This window comes from Cyprinodon tularosa, unplaced genomic scaffold (genome assembly GCF_016077235.1).
Source record: "Cyprinodon tularosa strain WSP-4 unplaced genomic scaffold, ASM1607723v1 ctg393, whole genome shotgun sequence".
Taxonomy (NCBI): Eukaryota; Metazoa; Chordata; class Actinopteri; order Cyprinodontiformes; family Cyprinodontidae; genus Cyprinodon; species Cyprinodon tularosa.
This window is the reverse complement of record NW_024039111.1, coordinates 457,725-475,730: the sequence shown is the minus strand read 5'-3', so window position 1 is coordinate 475,730 and position 18,006 is coordinate 457,725. Positions and strand designations below refer to the sequence as shown.

General features: G+C 40.7%; 1 protein-coding gene across 3 annotated transcripts; it reads right to left on the bottom strand.

Moving 5' to 3' along the window:
* Nucleotides 1–4,474: 4,474 nt before the first annotated feature.
* On the bottom strand, nucleotides 4,475–15,323 carry LOC119791520. 3 transcript variants are annotated; one of them, XM_038297668.1, is made up of 6 exons: nucleotides 15,222–15,323; nucleotides 7,521–7,847; nucleotides 6,928–7,284; nucleotides 6,719–6,844; nucleotides 6,490–6,542; nucleotides 4,475–6,387 (listed from the first exon to the last, which is right to left on the bottom strand). In XM_038297668.1, exons 1-6 carry the CDS (start codon nucleotides 15,262–15,264, stop codon nucleotides 6,259–6,261), a joined length of 1,035 nt encoding a protein of 344 aa, XP_038153596.1. In that variant the 5' UTR covers nucleotides 15,265–15,323; the 3' UTR covers nucleotides 4,475–6,258. The 3 variants fall into 3 exon arrangements, with proteins under 3 accessions (XP_038153596.1, XP_038153595.1, XP_038153597.1); XM_038297667.1 differs by lacking the exon at nucleotides 15,222–15,323 and adding an exon at nucleotides 7,935–8,101; XM_038297669.1 differs by lacking the exon at nucleotides 15,222–15,323 and adding an exon at nucleotides 7,935–8,101 and having other exon boundaries at nucleotides 6,719–6,742.
* Nucleotides 15,324–18,006: the final 2,683 nt, after the last annotated feature.

Here is an 18,006-nt window from a genome sequence, read left to right as displayed (position 1 = left end):
CCGGAGAGGGAGTGGAGGCGCCAGGCTGACCCGCCGGAGAGGGAGTGGAGGCGCCAGGCTGACCCGCCGGAGAGGGAGTGGAGGCGCCAGGCTGACTCGCCGGAGAGGGAGTGGAGGCGTCAGGCTGACCCGCCGGAGAGGGAGTGGAGGCGTCAGGCTGACCCGCCGGAGAGGGAATGGATTTCTTCCCCCGGCGGCGCTTACGCCCGGAGGAGGCAGACGGCATGGGGGGACCAACAGCTGGTGAAGGTGGAGGAACCCGGACTGGAGGCGATAGAGAGCAGAGTTGGAAGGAGGTGAAGTGATGGTTTGGGTGGTGGAGGACTGTTGAAGAGTTGGGCGCTGGCTGCTTGGTGGTTCCACTCCAACTCTTCAAACAGTTCAGACAGCACTGGGGGAGAAATGAGTTTGGAGTTTGTGAGAATTTGCCTTAGTTGGCCAGCTGCACTCACCCTCTCCTCAGGCGGGCTGAGACTGGCAATAGTATCCAGAGCCTTTCCCAGCTTCAGGAAAAAATCCCTCAGGGTGTCCAGACTGGGCTCTGCTGGGTCCATTGTGGTTGGTTCCTATTGTCAGGGTTTAGTTGTGGTTTGGAGGACCCAAATGCAGAGGCAGACAGGCTGAGGAGATTTCTGGGTAGTTTAATGGGGCAAAAACAGCAACAAAGGCAGGAATGCAAAAATCCAACTAATAATCAAAAGCAAACCAGAACTATGGAGACATCTGGGGAAAACCAAACACGAGGAGCCAGGGAGAGACGAGGAACGTGGACAACAGCATGGGAGGACAGCAAAGACAAGGAACCAACAAAGAGTGAGAGCAGAGGGGAGGGAGAGACAAAGGAGAGAGAGAAAATATATAGGAGAGAGAGACAAAGGGAGGGCTAACGAGCAGACAAGGCACAGGTGTGAGAGGAGACAACGAGGGAGCCAAGGGGAAAGGAACATACACACACACAAGAGGGCAAAAGAGGACAACAGAAAAACATGAGAACTAATATAAATCTAGAAATACAACAAAACTGGAATTAGGCCAATAAATCTAGAAAACAAGGAGCAAAGAAAAGAACAGCAGAACCAAGACCATGACAGCATCATCTCAGTCACCGATATAAATGGCCCTATGCCCCCTCACTGTCCTCTTCAAGTTTCCTTAAACACTCAGATTAATCGTAACCCTTGCAATCTTCCCCATAGACATTCTTCAGGGTCATTCATTTAGAATAGGGGCAGCACGTCAGCTGCACCCAAGTTATTTTTACAACATCACCTCTAAAACTTGCCAGTGCTGATCTCTTCTCTTTATTAAGTGGCTCAACGCTCTCTTAACCTTGAAGTAAGCACATTCAGGAACTGATTGGTGGTGGTAAGTCTTCCCCATCTCCTCACTTCCTGTACTTAAGATAGCTTACTTATCTCCTGCTTATTTCTTCATGCCTTAGCAGGCCCTCAGTCCACACAATCTCTACCCCCTTTGCAGGCATGATCCGACCATACCCTCTAACAGCCGGTCGGCACCATCTCTTTGACTTTTGCAGGGCATGGCCAATCGGCATCCTCTCTATGTCTATGTCTCTCAACTTTACACATCTTTTCAAGCTTAGCTGGTCAGCACCTCTCTCTCTAGGAACGGCCGGTCCACACCATCCCTTCGCCTTTTGCAAGGTATGTGCAGTCGGCACCCTCTCTACACTTTTGCCGGCTAGGCTTTTCCACACACTCTTTAAGCTTTTTGCAGGGACTTATATTTAGCACTTTATCAGTAATTCAACAGCATCTCCATTGGCACATAAACAGTATTGCAATCAGCGCATCATCACCGTATAAACAGCTCAGAAATTAGTGCATCACACAATGGGGTTTAAATTGTTCCCCACCAGTGTCAAATGTCTCCAGGGTACTACTAACTGACACTCAGGAGGAGGAAGGGCTTCTGGTTTCTGGTTCTAAAATCTTAAGCAAAGGAATTACTAAAAAACATAGCAATAACAATACCAACGATTCAACCTGGACAGACTCACATAGGGAATCCTGCAATTAGGAATGTTTTATTCAATTCATTTCAGTTTATTTATACAGCAAGAAACAAAAACATGTGCCCCCCTAAGGCACTCCAATCAGACCACCCAACCGTATCACACAGTCAGAGAGATCATAAGTCAACTTTGATGCTGAGAATTGACATATGCTTGAATGAGTCACCTAGGAAAATCATTAAAGTAGTCTTTCCCCAGGGTTCTAAAACTGGTAGTGTAATAAGCCAGAGGGGGAGTGGGACTGAGAATAGAGTGAGGGAGGGAGGAGATGGGGTGGAGGTTGGTGAAAGTTTGCTTGCATGTGGGAGAGAAGCTAGGGCAGGAGCAAAATCATGAGCATCTCAAAAGATTATTCGCTTCAGAAGAGGTGTGGTCTCAACGTTTATTGGCTGAAAATGAACGAGGGACATCGAAGGTGGTTCAGGTGAAGCTGATAAGAGTCTTCTAGATTTAAATTTCGCTTAAGAACATTTTACTACATTTGGTTGGTCTCCTTTGAACATTGGAGTCGGTATAGCAATCTTTACCAAGATCTTTACTAAGCAATGAGACTCAATGAGATCAAAGAGACTTTTAATGTGGTTAACTACTTAAGATTAAGTACTTTCTATTTGACTAAATTAAAGGACCAGATATTTTAACCTCACAATGCAAATCCACCTAGAAGCTGACAGACTAGGGCTCAGATGAAAATCTCTCAACTCTCTGCCCCTCATCATGATCCTAATGATGAGTAAACCTTTACCTCATGTCTTGCTGGGTGGATATAAGGGGTATAGCATTAAACAGAAGTGAAACAAAGAATGCCGGATTCCTCTGAAAGAACTTCCACAATTTTAATATTTCAGAGTCAGTAAATCTTTTTTTTATCATCCTTACCAGTAGGAGATGCATTATGAATATGCACATCTTAATATGGAATATCCATCACATTAGGCAAAACTTTTCTCATTACATAAATACACACATACTGGTATGAATAATTCCTGTCAAGATTAAAGTTTATCCATCTTATAGTTGGATTACTTGAAACTGTGATAATAGTTCACTTGGACTAAATTAAACCACATAAATATGCAACTGTCCCTTAATAGTTTTAAAGCAGCAAAAGTTTGCAGAGGTTTAGGTAGACAATTCCCATTTATCTTAGATATAGTATTTCAGATTTATTTGCAAATTAATTAAATTAAAAATGTATTTATCAACGTACCTTTTTATACCTGGTATGAATGTGGAAATGTTGGTATTCGAGTAATATATATAAGTAATTTTTGACTTGAATATAGAAGATCACTTAAGCGAAAAAAGAATGAAAAATATTGGTAGGAATAGTTATAACAATCAAAGTACAAAATGTTCACTTCACAGACACGAGAATTCAAGTTCAGTGGACCTTTTTCAAAGATATCACTACTTTCATCAAGGAAATTAACCAACGCAGTAGCAAAAATCCCATTCGTGTGTCACGGTCTTGGCACTGATGACTGGCTTAATTACTCATTTGTGTAAAATTTCTGTATGTGTATAGTAAGTAAGTAAGTAAGTAAGTAAACTTTATTTGTATAGCACTTTTCACAGATGAAGTCACAAAGTGCTTCACATGAAAACATAAAAACAACACAAGTAAAAACAGATAAAATGCAATAAAAGCTAAAATAAATAAGTGAGTAAAACAATAAGCTATGTGCTTTGGAAGGGAAAACAGGTGTGTTTTTAGCTGCTTTTTAAAGATATCCACCGTGTCCAGAGAGCGGAGGGACAGGGGGAGTTCATTTCAGAGATGGGGTGCCGCCGCTTTAAAGGACCGGTCTCCTCGGGTTTTAAAACGGGTCCGAGGAACCATAAGCAGGTTTTGACCTGAAGACCTTAGGCTACGGACCGACGTATACGGCTGGATCAGACCTGTCATGTAGCCAGGCACCTGTCCATGGAGGGCCCTGAAGGTAAGAACCAGGATTTTAAAATTTATCCTGGAAGCAACAGGAAGCCAATGTAGGGACTGCAGGAGAGGATTAACATGGGCTGTCCTATTTTTACGGGTCAGGAGTCTTGCAGCAGAGTTCTGGACAATTTGTAGGCGACCCAGCTCCTTCTTGCTCAGACAGGTAAACAGGCTGTTACAGTAATCCAGTCTTGAAGAAATGAAAGCATGGATGATTCTCTCCAAATCATCGTGTGAGAGGATTTTCCTTACCTTGGAGATATTGCATGTATTTGTTACATTTTTTGACTGACTATTTTCAATTTCAAGCCATTATTTTGGGGGCAATTTGTATTTATGAGCCATTTATTTAAGTAGCGAGTATGTTTATTTTGCTCTGGGGGATGGATGTGGGGATGGGGTTTTATAAAATATAGGTAAATGTGACACAATAAAAAACAATGGGCAGCATTTTTTCCTACAAAATCATGTATTTTAATGATGTATCAGATAATTAAAGTAATTTCAAAGAAGTAACAAAAACAATTCAAACTAAACTTCACTCTTTGCACAGGTAGAGGAAGAATAATAAAGGACACAGATGTCATTTCAAGTTGTGAATAGTGGAAGATAAAGTAGTATATAAGTAAAAGGGGGAAAAACTTAAGCATGTTATTACCACATGAATGGCTGTGTCTCATTTGCAACCCATAGCAGCATATTGTCCTTGATGACATTTATTTTCACATGTTTGTTGTCAGTCAGGGAAAGCAGGCTTTTTCCAAGCTGAAATAAGCAAACAATTATGGCAAAATAACAAAGAATTATCTGTATACTCTTTAAGACTCCATTTTCGGTTTTGGAAATAAAATGAACTGTGTTCTACCCAGTACATACTTCAAGGTATAAGCATGTCTGAATTGCATTATTTTTTTAAATATTGAGCATTTCATAAAATGTATTTTTAACAAAATTCCCATGTCTGCTATTCCTTTCAAATGCAAAATCCTGAAATGTTGACAAAAGAGAGAGACACAATTGCTCCTGTAGGGGAGGGACATTTTACTAAAGGACAAATCGTGATCACCGGTTGGTCAGTTGCTGACAAAAGTCCAGAATACATTGACAGGTTACATTATGTCAATTAAAAACTTAACCGATGTTAATGTTAATTTTAGATTAAATTGCAATCATGATGCAAGTTGCAGACTACAAAAAAATCCAAAGGTAAAACACTTTAAGTGGTAAAGTTTGTTGATTAGTTTGAATGTCTTGCTTTTAATTTTGTGGTAAAAAAATTTGAACATCTAAAAAAATTCCTGTCTGTGAAACGCACATATGTCACACAAATTTTGCAATAAGTTGCTGTAAATTACCTTTACATAGAAAAATAGTGCATTTTGTTGACATGAAGCTTCTCTTTGTAAGTACATCTGAGGGAGGTATGGTATGCAAATGTACTAAAATTAGCAACTTTTGCTACACAGCTGGCTTCAGATGTGTTAGGAACCAGTTTGTGTGGGTTGTTTTTATGTTTTCCTCTCTCCACCACCAGGTGGTACCCTGTTCCTCGTTGGGCCTCCCTGCACACCTGCGGCTCGTTGGATCATTACTGGAGGAGTATTTGAGCAGCAGCCTGTCACTACCTTGATACCAGAGTGTTTGCCAGTTTTGGGTACTCTAGCCAAGCTGAGATTAGCAGAGCCTAACTGAAGCTTTGTTTCTCTGAGTCTACTCTTGTTTTTGTCTTTGCTCTTCGGCAAGTAGCCTTTCCTGTGTAACTGGATAACCTGGACCTTCTCCCCCTGGAAGGATTACTGAGTACACACTGAGCAGTGGTAAACCTCCACAAGATCCGCTCAAGTTCTCATCGGAAAACCAAGTGACAGTCCGCTCCTTTACTCCTCTGGGTCCAACGTATGTCTGGCTGTCCGCTCTCAAACGAGTTCCGTCTCCTCTGGATTAATTCCCCACAAACTGGATACAAGGATTAACAACAGCCCCCTCAAACGTGAGTTTATCTCCAGCCATATTCAACCCCCAGTCAAATTTCCTTTGGTCCCTGAATGAATTGAATGCCAACATTCAAATAGTAATATATTCTTCATTGTTCATAAGTTTGACATTATTTGAAAGCTTAGACTCCATTCTTTCAGGATCTATAAATAACTGTAAATGGTCCTGAATAGACATGGTTCTGGTCTTGCAATGACCTCTGACATATGTAAAATTATTTCTCTAAAAAAAGGGAAAAAGTTGGGAAGACTAATGGAAAAATTAATGGTTTCATCTCAACATCCATTTAACCTGATGGTCTGACTTCTGAATACACCATTTCTTCTGTCTTCAGTTCCCTCTTCTTGGTTCCTCTAGGTATTTTCCCTCCAGAAAAATGTAATGCAGAGTAACTCAGATCCTGTCCTTTATCAAGCTGTGCAGAGAAATGTATTTGATTAATTTTTGTAGAAATTCAAGCAAAATTCAAGCAAATTTACTCAAATAATAGTTTTGTGATTTCTTTATCAGTACCTACAATTTCATCTCTTTGTTGGGTCAAGTTGTTGCGTTCCACTTCTGAGGGGCTTTCTATCAAACAAACAGCAACAGGAATTAATGATAACATTTCATTTCAATGATCTCTCACATGTCAGATGGCTAATATCTAAAGCGTAACATAAACTCAGGTTGTTACTTTCTTCTATAGATCTATAGATCTTTTCAGTAGAATACAAAATTAATATTGTTCGGTTAATAATACTTACCTTTAACTATTTGACATGGAAAGGCTTGAGTTCGATAGAAGATCAAGATTATATGTACGATCACAGAAATGGCCAAAAGGGTTATTGTTATGAGCAAAGTCGTATGTTTGTACCATAATGTTTGACCTAGAAAAAAGAAACATGAGTATCTCCAAGCATTTGAAATAATCACTTATTATTGTGCATATTTCTCAATGTGTGTATATTACCTCCTTCCTCTCTGATGACATTTCCAAATAAGATTTCTCCACATGTAGCCACAGCACAGTAGTAAGTCCCAGGATCAGAGGAGCTGATGTTCTTGGGGAAGTTATAGGTACATTTTGTTTGGGCGTCTGGAATTTTCTCACAGTTATCAGCTCTTTTACTATCAGTGTAGATGATATTTGGATAGGATCTGTTGGATCCAGCTTTGAACCAGAAAATGCTGAAATATTCTGAACATGAATTGTTCTCTGACTCAGAGAGAACTGAACACTGCAGAGTCTCTGAGTCTTCTGGACGGGACAATTCTGAGGCTGTTGACTGCTGAACAACAGTGTAGCTGGATGTCTTCTTTGAGTTTCCTGAAAAAAAGTTTAAGTTTATTTTTTAAAGCTATGATGTCTGATAGGTTAAATGTAATAGACATTTTTAGATAGAAAGGAAATATTACTTTATAGGGCCTGAATAGTGAAATTGTCTTTTGTGCTTGGCTTGTTCGCAAGAGAGCAAGAGCTGACACAGAAGGAACTAAAGAGCATTTTGGGGTTTAGGACCCAAAATATTTCAAAACATTGCAATTTTGAGGTCTCACATTTACCTTTTACTATCAAATACGTCCCCATCCAAGTAGACTCTGTCCAGTCCATAATAGCACAGTGATACATTCCCTCGTCTTGTTCAACTGTCCTCAGAATTGTGAGGTTGCCTATTTTATCATCATTTGTAACTTTGAATCTTGAAGAAGGAAATTCTGGGCTATAAGTGTGATCTACTTTGTTTCTCTGCATTGCAATAATTATCAGAGTATCTCCAGAATTCTGCTTGTACCAGTGAATCCATGTTCTGGATGTGAATTTCTTCATAGCCGCACAGGTAAAAGTTACAGGTTCGCCAAGCGGAACAGTGACCACAGGAACTAAGGCATCTGGGTTAAAGATAAAATCCATGAATCAAATAAAATGTTAATGCCAAACTGAAAATAGTTTCACCCTCTAAATTATAATGTACTTACAGCCTTGATGAAGAATAAAGACTGTGATCCATAACAGAGTCATGATGACACTGACTTCATAAAGACATTTGATGCTTTACTAACAGGAGTAGGTGTGGCGATCCAGATCTAAAGTGCATCGTACTAGTTTTTCTGGGGGGTTTTATAGAAAAAAAAGCGTGCCTCCTGCAACAATGAGACCATGTTTACTGAAAGATCTGCTCTTTCTCTTTGTCTTGCAACTATGAATGAATTTAAGGCTTACTTTCATGTTTTCTTTTAACCTGACCCAATTCTTTCAACAAGGAGGTTTTACACCTATTGTGTGATTGAAACATTACTTAGCACAAATATCTTTTCTGATAGCGCCACCAACAGGTTCTTCAGTAATATTAAAAAATCTAGAGGACTAATTTGAACTCAACCACAAACTTTTAGGTTTTCGCGCCACCAGACGACACCAGAGCTCAATTATTCAGGCAACTAAGTAAGGAACCCAACTTTATTTACATTGAGAAAAAAATTATATTTCAGCACCCTGCTATTTTGCAAATTCTCCCTTTTAGAAATAATGGAGTGGTCTAAAATTGTTATTGTAAAAAAAGATTAAAATAAAAAATAAATAAATTGTCATTGTAGGTGCATGTCCACTGTGAGAGACACAATCTGAAAAAAATATGGAGAGGGGTGAGGGTTGAAGAGAGGGACAAAGACAGTTATTTAACATAAAATTCATGCTAAACATTTACAACCATTTAGCTGATATTAACCCTTTGAGGAATTTGTCATTTTCCTGTTGCCCGGTCTGATTTGTAAAGATAAATTCTCAGGACTGTGAACCTTGTTTGGCCTTTGTGTTTGTTACAGACACACAAAAGGCTCATAAAATGGATTAACTTAGTAGTTTTAGCCAAATGATAGCAAGCTTATTTTACTCAACATGCTAATAATCTATAGTTAATTTTAACTATTCAGGTAACAAAGCTTTCTTGAAAAACTGGGTCAAGTATTGCACCCCTTTCTCCCTCTCTCCTCTTTCTCCTTTATTTCTGTTGTTTTTTGAAAAGTATGGCATAAAAGTATGTTGAAGCATCACCATTTAGTCAGCTGGTGGGTCCAGAATCTTAGTACCACGTGTCCTGCTATAATTATAGCCTGGTATTCGCCAAGCTGTGTGTTAGTTTATATATTATTATTACATAATACTGTTGGAGCCTGGTCTCTGTAATGTTACCCAAAGAGCTCATGCAGCCTAACTGGAGTTTCTGGATCTCTGGAGTCCATATTAGACTTATGGTCGTTTTACAGCCATTAATTAGATAATGCTTAGGTAAGTAAGCAATTACTGCACACTAATGGTAAATACAACCAACATTTAACAAGTATGAGACCAACCTACCACTATTTAAGTCATCATGTCAAAACATACTGAATAATCCCACCAACTTCCTTTTCATCATCATCGATTTTGGATTGAGAGAATGTGCCCATTTCTATTATAGCTGTCTTTATGATGTCTTTATGATGTATTTAATCACATTGTATATTAAAATATAACCAGCAGGGGCGCATTTATCATTAGGCAAAACTAGGCAATTGCCTAGGGCCCAATAAAACTCCTTTTACATGTATGGTTCATAGAATTATGCAACAACATGCAATTACTTATTTGTGCACATTAATTATGTTTTTGATAAAACTCCTTTCACTAAAATGTCATCAGAGTGCTTATGACATCAAGTGTGTCTTGGGGCCCCAGCTTCACTGTCCATCACACTGGATCAATCTATTTTCTGTGAATGTGAAGAAAGGTCCAAACACATGACGAGATGAGCAGAGAAGAGAAGAAGAGAAAAGAAAGATGAAAAGAAGCTACCTTAGCTCTGCTGAAAAGGGGAGAAAGATGGAGGAAAGTAGAAAGCTTCTTTCAAAGTTACTGAAAGTAAATGGTTTCGGCTTCTTCATTGCAGCAGTGGCTAGCACCAAAAGCAGCCCAAAATCGGCAGCAAACTCAGTGTCCACTTTGATAACTTTTGGGGGGATCCGACGTGTGGAGATGAACAACTAGTGAGAATTAAACCATAGAAAAAGACGTCACCCTAATTGATAAGTATTTATTGAATTTTGTTTGTATTTGCTACAAACGACCAGAAATCAATTATTAAGGTTTTTAATTTTTTTTTTGTTTTTGTTTTTTTTTTTCATGTTGAATTTCTGGAAAACCTTAGGCTTTTGGGTGTCCTTTTTAAAATCACCCATAGGTTTTACAGGTAGTGTTGGCAGGTCATTTTGGTCTTTTAGTCCTTAAATAGTTAAGTTACACATTTGAAAAACATTAGAAAGTTATTACCAACTTCAGTGCATTGCAGCTTTGTATTAACATTTCTTTAATGTGTGTAATTGTGTACCGCTGTGGATGATAAGGGAAGAGTTAATTATAAATTAATACATTTTTTTCTTTTCAGTAGTTTAAGCAATTGCCATATTTGTAGCATCACTGGTCTTTCCTGTGACATGCATCTTATTTTTGTTTTGTTTCATAATTAATTTTCCAGCTGAAGATGATTTTTTTTTTTAAGGAGTTCTGGCTTGATAAGTCACCCATCACAAGTTGTTCAGTTTATTGCAAAGTTTATACATTAAAAGCACACAGGACAATCTTTGGTTTCTCGGTGGATCATCTAAATAAGAGCTCCTCCTAATTGTCAACCCTTCTGGTGATATGTTTGCACAAGGCTGTCCTTTTATGCTTATCCCATTAGCCCCATTTTTTTTTTTTTTTTGCACATGCTCACTTTCAGGCATATATGTGTGAGAAGTCACAGTTTCAGACAGTCATTGAAGCTCACATTTCTCACCGTGGTTCTTTGAAAATGACCTAGAGTTGTAAGAGAAAAAGGGTCTACGAAGTGTAGTAGAAGAAAAGAGAGGCATCAGAAGAAGCAGATGTATCCCAGAATGCTTTTGTCATGATGGGATCCTAAATGTTTGCCCACATGCAGAACACCACTCCAGGAAGTGTAAAGATAACCAGTTTGTTGACTGTAAGGTAACCAGAGAGACAAAAGACAAGAAACTCAGAGAGGCTAAACTAGGGGATTCACAATGGGGCAAAGACTAAACTAAGGAGGTCCTTACAGCGACCTGGCTGCGTTATCTCAGCTCTAGGGGAAGACAACTAAAGAGGTTCTCAGAGAGACCAACAGTTGGGGAATCTCTGCAGGGGATAATCTTGCGGTCAGGTGAACTGTAACCGGAAACAATAATGGGGGTTCTTGGTTTCTCCCTGGGTCCAGTTTGTGGGGTGTATGACCGGAGGTGGTTGAACTCGTTGGAGGGCGGACAGGCAGACTAGCGTTGGGTCCAGAGGAACAATGGAGCGGATGGCGCCGTGTTTTCCAAACGTGGGATTGAACGGATCAGGCAAAGGTTACCCCTTGCTCAGAGAGACACGAATATTTCCTTCCAAGGGGAAAGAAGGACCAGGCTTATCCAGCGGATTAGGAGGGTTATCCTACCAGAGAACACAAAGGACGAAAAGGCAAACTTAGACTCAGAGGGAAATAGGCACAATGGTTAGGCTCAGTTTGACTAGAGTACCCAATACTGGCAAACACTCTGGCGTTGAGGTGGTGACAGTCCGCTGCTCAAATACTCCTCTGGTGATGACCCAACGAGCTGCAGGTGTGAGAGGAGGCCCAAACGGGGAAGGGGCACCATCTAGTGGTGGAAGGAGAAACACAAAGAAAACACAAACAAACCCCACAAACAGGACCCTAACAGCTTTGTGCGCAGGGCTCTCTTTTTACAAAGCATTATGGGGTCACAGCGGCACGCTGTCACCACAGGCTGCCTCTACCTGACAGCAGCAACTAATAGCAAAGATTGTGCAGACACCATGCAGTGGTCTTTCCGAAAAGGTAAGTTGACTGAGTTCACTATACAGTATAGTGCCTGCTCTATATAGTGATTGATGGATTTAGGCGGATATTTGGGCACAGTAAGCTTGTATGAGCTATGAGAACAGCAACTTTTAAACAGAGCGTTCTGTTTAAAAGTTGGGCTCGTGCATGCTCTCGCAGGTGTATTTTTTTTAAGTGGAGAGGGCAGGTCTTTCAATAAATTTGTGAAAATTCTCCACAATAACTTTAAATTGTCATTTTGGGGGTACAAGGTTTCCACTGAGCTTGAAGTTCCACCAGACTGCAAGAATCCAGCATCCTCCACTCAGACAGTAAGCAGTGTACTTCTCAAAGATAATCCAGCACTCTGGCCAAAGCAGCTGTCTGATCATGCACACTGCTACTACAGAAAAGACCACACCAGGTTAAGGACAGGATCTTTCCAAGAAATAAAGATGGGCGCAGAGTTGTTTCCAGCTATTATTTTATTCTAATAAAAAAACCCGAGAACAGATAAGCAAATCATGGCTTGTCTACAGTGAAAAAAAAGACTGTGGTATTTGCACAGGAAGAAGCTATCAACTAAATGAGAATGGTTTTAGCCAGGGACAAAATGTATAACAAATAATGTACGTCTGTTCTATTAGAATTTCTGTATCTGTATAATGGGTCTGTTTTATGTGTTGTCTTCTCAATTCAGAAGGCCCCATGCCTGTCTTTGTCTAGGGCCCCAAATTTCCTAAATCCGCCCCTGCCAACCAGGTTAGCTTTGTGGAGAATGTTCATATGGTGACTGAAACAGAGGTTAAGGAAATTCTCTTTGTAAAGTAGAAAAACTCAAAGTTTCCAATATTTCGGGTTTAGAAAACTTAAGAGTTTTTAGTAAACCCGCTTTGTAAAACGGACCTCAGGTGGCATCACCTCAGAAGCATATTTACACAACAATTTGCACTCTGTGATACTTGAAAGACAGGAGGAAGTGTAATTTTTCCTGCCTCGCTCACTTTTTTCTGCAGATATGTGCAAACTAAGTGTGTCATGATCGCCGTGCCGGTAGATCTGATTACTCTGATTAACCTGCTGTTCCCTCCCAGTTATCTAATTACCATCTATTTTATCCATCCTCTCCCTCTGCTACATATATGGTTTAGCCCATCTATCGGGGCCAGATCATTATTCATGTATTCTTTCTTTTATTCATGTGTTCTCATTTTATTTGTGTATTCTTAGTTTATTTGTGTTATGTCTTTGTGTCAGTTATTCAGATTTGTTGAGTGATCACACTGAAAAATAGTCAACCCCCCCCCCTTCATAATTTTAACCTTTCAGAGTCAGTGAAATTGTCTGTTTATTTTTGTTGTTTAAAATTTCAAAGTGTACATTTTCTTTGTTCAACTTTTCTATGTTTGATTTTTCATTGTTTTAAATTATAGTGTTTAAATTTTCATGGTCTGGTTTTTTAACTTAATGCTCTTTGTAGAGTTCCAGCATTGAAATATACATGTCCTATTCAATTTTCATAAGTTTCACCTCGTTAGAAAGCTTACTTTCAGGATCTGTAAATAACTGAAAACAGCACTGGATAGGCTTGGTTGCTACAGCCTGTGACATACAGTATATAACATTATTTTTCTAAAATTAACAATTTGTAAAAAATAAAAATAAAAAAAGCAAAAAAACCAAAGCTGTAATAAGACAAGGAGAAAGGCGTTATTTTTGGGAAAAAGTACAGATTTAATCTCGACATTCATTCAAACTGATTTTTTTAATCTTCAGTTTCCTCTTCTTTTTTCCTCTAGGCATCTTTCCTTCAAGAAAATGTAATGCACAGTAGACCAGATCCTGTCCTCAGGCTGTGAAAAGAAATACATTTCATTTAAAATTATAGAAACTAAAGCCTTCAGTATCAAATTTACTGAAATAATACATTTGTGATGTTTTGGGGGGGGTATCACTACATACAATTTCATCTCTTTGTTGGTTGAACTTTTTCCTTTCTTCTTCTGAGGAACTTTCTGCACATTTAGAACAAACAGCCAAATGTATTATTGATAACATTTTATTTTAAATGATTTATCAAATGTCAGATGGCTCATATTTAAAAGCAAAATATGAAGAGAGGTTGTTACTTTCTTCTATAAATACCAACATTTCAAGTGGAATAAAAATTGAATATTGTTCAGTCAATAACACTTACCTTTGATGAGTTGACCTTCTTTGTCGTGCGTTTGGCAACAGATCAAAATTATGTTTACAGTCAGAGAAAAGGTCATAATGATTATTGTGATTAGCAGAATCATAATTTTGTAGGGTGGTGTTTGACCTAGAAAAGAAAAAGAGAGAAACATGAGCATCTCCTAGCCATTGAGATAATCATTTATTGTTGTGCATATTTCTCAATATGTGTATAATACCTCCATCCTCTATGATTACATTTCCTAATAAGATTTCTCCACATGTAGCCACAGCACAGTAGTAAGTCCCAGGATCAGAGGAGCTGATGTTCTTGGGGAAGTTATAGATACATTTTGTTCGGGTGTTTGGACTTTTCTCACAGTTATCAGCTCTTTTACTATCAGTGTAGATGATATTTGGATAGGGTCTGTTGGATCCAGCTTTGAACCAGAACATGCTGAGATCTTCTGAACATGAATTGTTCTCTGACTCAGAGAGAACTGAACACTGCAGAGTCTCTGAGTCTTCTGGACGAGAAAACTGTGATACTGTTGACTGCTGAACAACAGTGTAGCTGGATGACTTCTTTGAGTTTCCTGAAAAAAATTGTAAGTTTATATTTCAAAGCTATGATGTCTGATAGGTTAAATGTAATTGACATTTTCAGACCGAAAGGAAAAATTACTCTATGGTTCCTGAATAGGGAAATTGTCTTTTGTGCTTAGCTTGTTCACAAGAGAGCAGGAGCTAAAGAGCATTTTGGGGTTTAGGACCCAAAATATTTCAAAACATTGCAATAATGAGGTCTCACATTTACCTTTTACTGTCAAATATGTCCCCATCCAAGTAGACTCTGTCCAGTCAAAAATAGCACAGTGATACATTCCCTCGTCTTTTTCAACTGTCCTCAGAATTGTTAGGTTGCTTATTTTATCATCATTTGTAGCTTTGAATCTTGAAGAAGGAAATTCTGGGCTAGAAGTGTGATATACTTTGTTTCTCTGCATTGCAATAATTGTCAGAGTATCTCCTGAATTCTGCTTGTACCAGTGAATCCATGTCCTGAATGTGAATTTCTCCATAGCAGCACAGGTAAAAGTTACCGGTTCACCAAGCTGAACAGTGACCACAGGAACTAAGGCATCTGGGTTAAAGATAAAATTAATGAATCAAATAAAATGTTAATGCCAAACTGAAAATAGTTTCACCCTTTAAATTATAATGTACTTACATCCTTGATGAAGAATAAAGACTGTGATCCATAACAGAGTCATGATGACACTGACTTCATAAAGACGCTTGATGCTTTACTAACAGGAGTAGGTGTGGTGTTCCAGATCTAAAGTGCATCGTACTAGTTTTTATAGGAAAAAAAAGCGTGCCTCCTGCCACAATGAGACCATGTTTACTGAAAGATCTGCTCTCTTTGTCTTGCAACTATGAATAAATTTAAGGCTTACCTGTACATTCATGTTTTCTTTTGACCTGACCCAATTCTTTCATCAAGGAGGTTTTACACCTATTGTGTGATTGATCTTTTCTGATAGCGCCACCAACAGGTTCTTCAGTAATATTAAAAAATCTAGAGGACTAATTTGAACTCAACCACAAATGTTTAGGTTTTCGCGCAACCAGACGACACCAGAGCTCAATTATTCAGGCAACTAAGTAAGGAACCGAACTTTATTTACATTGAGAAAAAATAAATATTTCAGCACCCTGCTATTTTGCAAGTTCTCCCACTTAGAAATAATAAAGTGGTCTAAAATTGTCATTGTAAAAAAAAAATTTAATAAAAAATAAATAAATAAATAGTCATTGTAGGTGCATGTCCACTGTGAGAGACATAATCTGAAAAAAATATGGAGAGGGGTGAGGGTTGAAGAGAGGGACAAAGACAGTTATTTAACATAAAAATCATGCTAAACATTTACAACCATTTAGCTGATATTAACCCTTTGAGGAATTTGGCATTTTGATGTTGCCCGGTCTGATTTGTAAAGATAAATTCTCAGCACTGTGAACCTTGTTTGGCCTTTGTGTTTGTTACATACACACAAAAGGCTCATAAAATGGATTAACTTAGCAGTTGTAGCCAAATGATAGCAAGCTTATTTTACTCAACATGCTAATAATCTATCGTTAATTTTAACTATTCATGTAACAAAGCTTTCTTGAAAAACTAGGTCAAGTATTGCACCCCTTTCTCCCTCTCTCCTCTTTCTCCCTTATTTCTGTTGTTTTTTGAAAAGTATGGCATAAAAGTCATCACAATTTAGTCAGCTGGTGGGTCCAGAATCTTAGTACCACATGTCCTGCTATAATTATAGCCTGGTATTCTCCAAGCTGTGTGTTAGTTCATATATTATTATTACATAATACTGTTGGAGCCTGGTCTCTGTAATGTTACCCAAATAGAGCTCATGCAGCCTAACTGGAGTTTCTGGATCTCTGGAGTCCTGTCATGATGTGGCAGGTTTACTAGCCCAGATGCAGAACTCACGGACACAGAGGCAGGTTAAAAGTCCAATATTTATTGGAAAACACAGGGTTCTGCCCTGGAGGCAGAGAGGACAGAGCAGGTTAGGTTCTGGTACAGGTTAACAGACTTACAGGTTAACAGGTTTCTAACAGGCAGGGTGGCTCAGGCTTGCTACCATGGAAAGGACAACAATCCGGCTCAGAGGGAAGCTCTCACTCAGCTTATATAGGGAGATCTCTTTAATCAGCAGATGGGGATCAGCTGCTTCTAATGAGCACCAGCTCTCAGGAGAAGATCCATGGCGCCCTCTGGTGGGCAAGCCTCTGGATCCCAACAGACAGCAGAACCCCTCAGAAAGGGATCCCTGTCGCCCTCTGGAGGGCAGACCTCTGGATCCCAACAGTACCCCCCCCTCAAGGGCGGATACCAGACGCCCAAAAACAAAAAAAACAACCCACCCAGGGCGGGCGGAGGGGGAATCAGGCAAGGAGGGTCAGGCACAGAAACAAAACAGGGTCTGAAACTCAAAACAACCCACCCAGAGTGGGCGAGGACAAGGAAAGTCTCAGGAGGCCGGCCGTGGGGCCGGAGGCAAGACAGTCTCAGGTGGCCGGCCGTGGGACCGGCCGCAGGGCAGACGCTCCAGAGGCCGGCCGCGGGACCAGAGCAGAGGCAGACACTCCGGGGGCCGGAGTCTCAGAAGCTGCAGGGACCCCGGAGGAGGACGCCATCCCAGCTTCTGCAGGAAGCTCCGAGGAGGGCGCCGTCTCTGCTTCTGCAGGAAGCTCCGAGGAGGGCGCCGTCTCTGCTTCTGCAGGAAGCTCCGAGGAGGGCGCCGTCTCTGCTTCTGCAGGAAGCTCCGAGGAGGGCGCCGTCTCTACTTCTACAGGAAGCTCTGAGGAGGGCGCCGTCTCCGCTTCTGCAGGAAGCTCCGAGGAGGGCGCCGTCTCCGCTTCTGCAGGAAGCTCCGAGGAGGGCGCCGCCTCCGCTTCTGCAGCTCAGCAACAGGCTCAGAGAGGGCCACCCACTGTGGCTCCGAATCAGGAACTGAGGAGGCCGCCGATTGCGGCTCCGCATCAGGAGCTGAGGAGGCCGCCGATTGCGGCTCCGCATCAGGAACTGAGGAGGCCGCCGATTGCGGCTCCACATCAGGAACTGAGGAGGCCGCCGATTGCGGCTCCGCATCAGGAACTGAGGAGGCCGCCGATTGAGGCTCCGCATCAGGAACTGAGGAGGCCGCCGATTGCGGCTCCGCATCAGAAACTGAGGAGGCCGCCGATTGCGGCTCCGCATCAGGAACACCGGAAGCCACCGACTGTGGCTCCGAATCAGGAGCACCGGAAGCCGCCGATTGCGGTTCCGCATCAGGAGCAGAGGAGACCACCAATTGTGGCTCCACATCAGGAACAGAGGAAACCACCGACTGTGGCTCCACATCAGGAACAGAGGAAACCACCGACTGTGGCTCCACACCAGGAACAGAGGAAACCACCGACTGTGGCTCCACACCAGGAGCAGAGGAGACCACCGGTTG

Coding starts and splice junctions, on each gene's coding strand:
- LOC119791520 (XM_038297668.1), bottom strand. CDS start 15,264: ATGACTCTGTTATGGATCACAGTCTTTATTCTTCATCAAGGAT. Junction 7,848..15,221: donor CTTTATTCTTCATCAAGGAT/GTAAGTACATTA, acceptor TCTTTAACCCAG/ATGCCTTAGTTCCTGTGGTC. Junction 7,285..7,520: donor GACGTATTTGATAGTAAAAG/GTAAATGTGAGA, acceptor ACTTTTTTTCAG/GAAACTCAAAGAAGACATCC.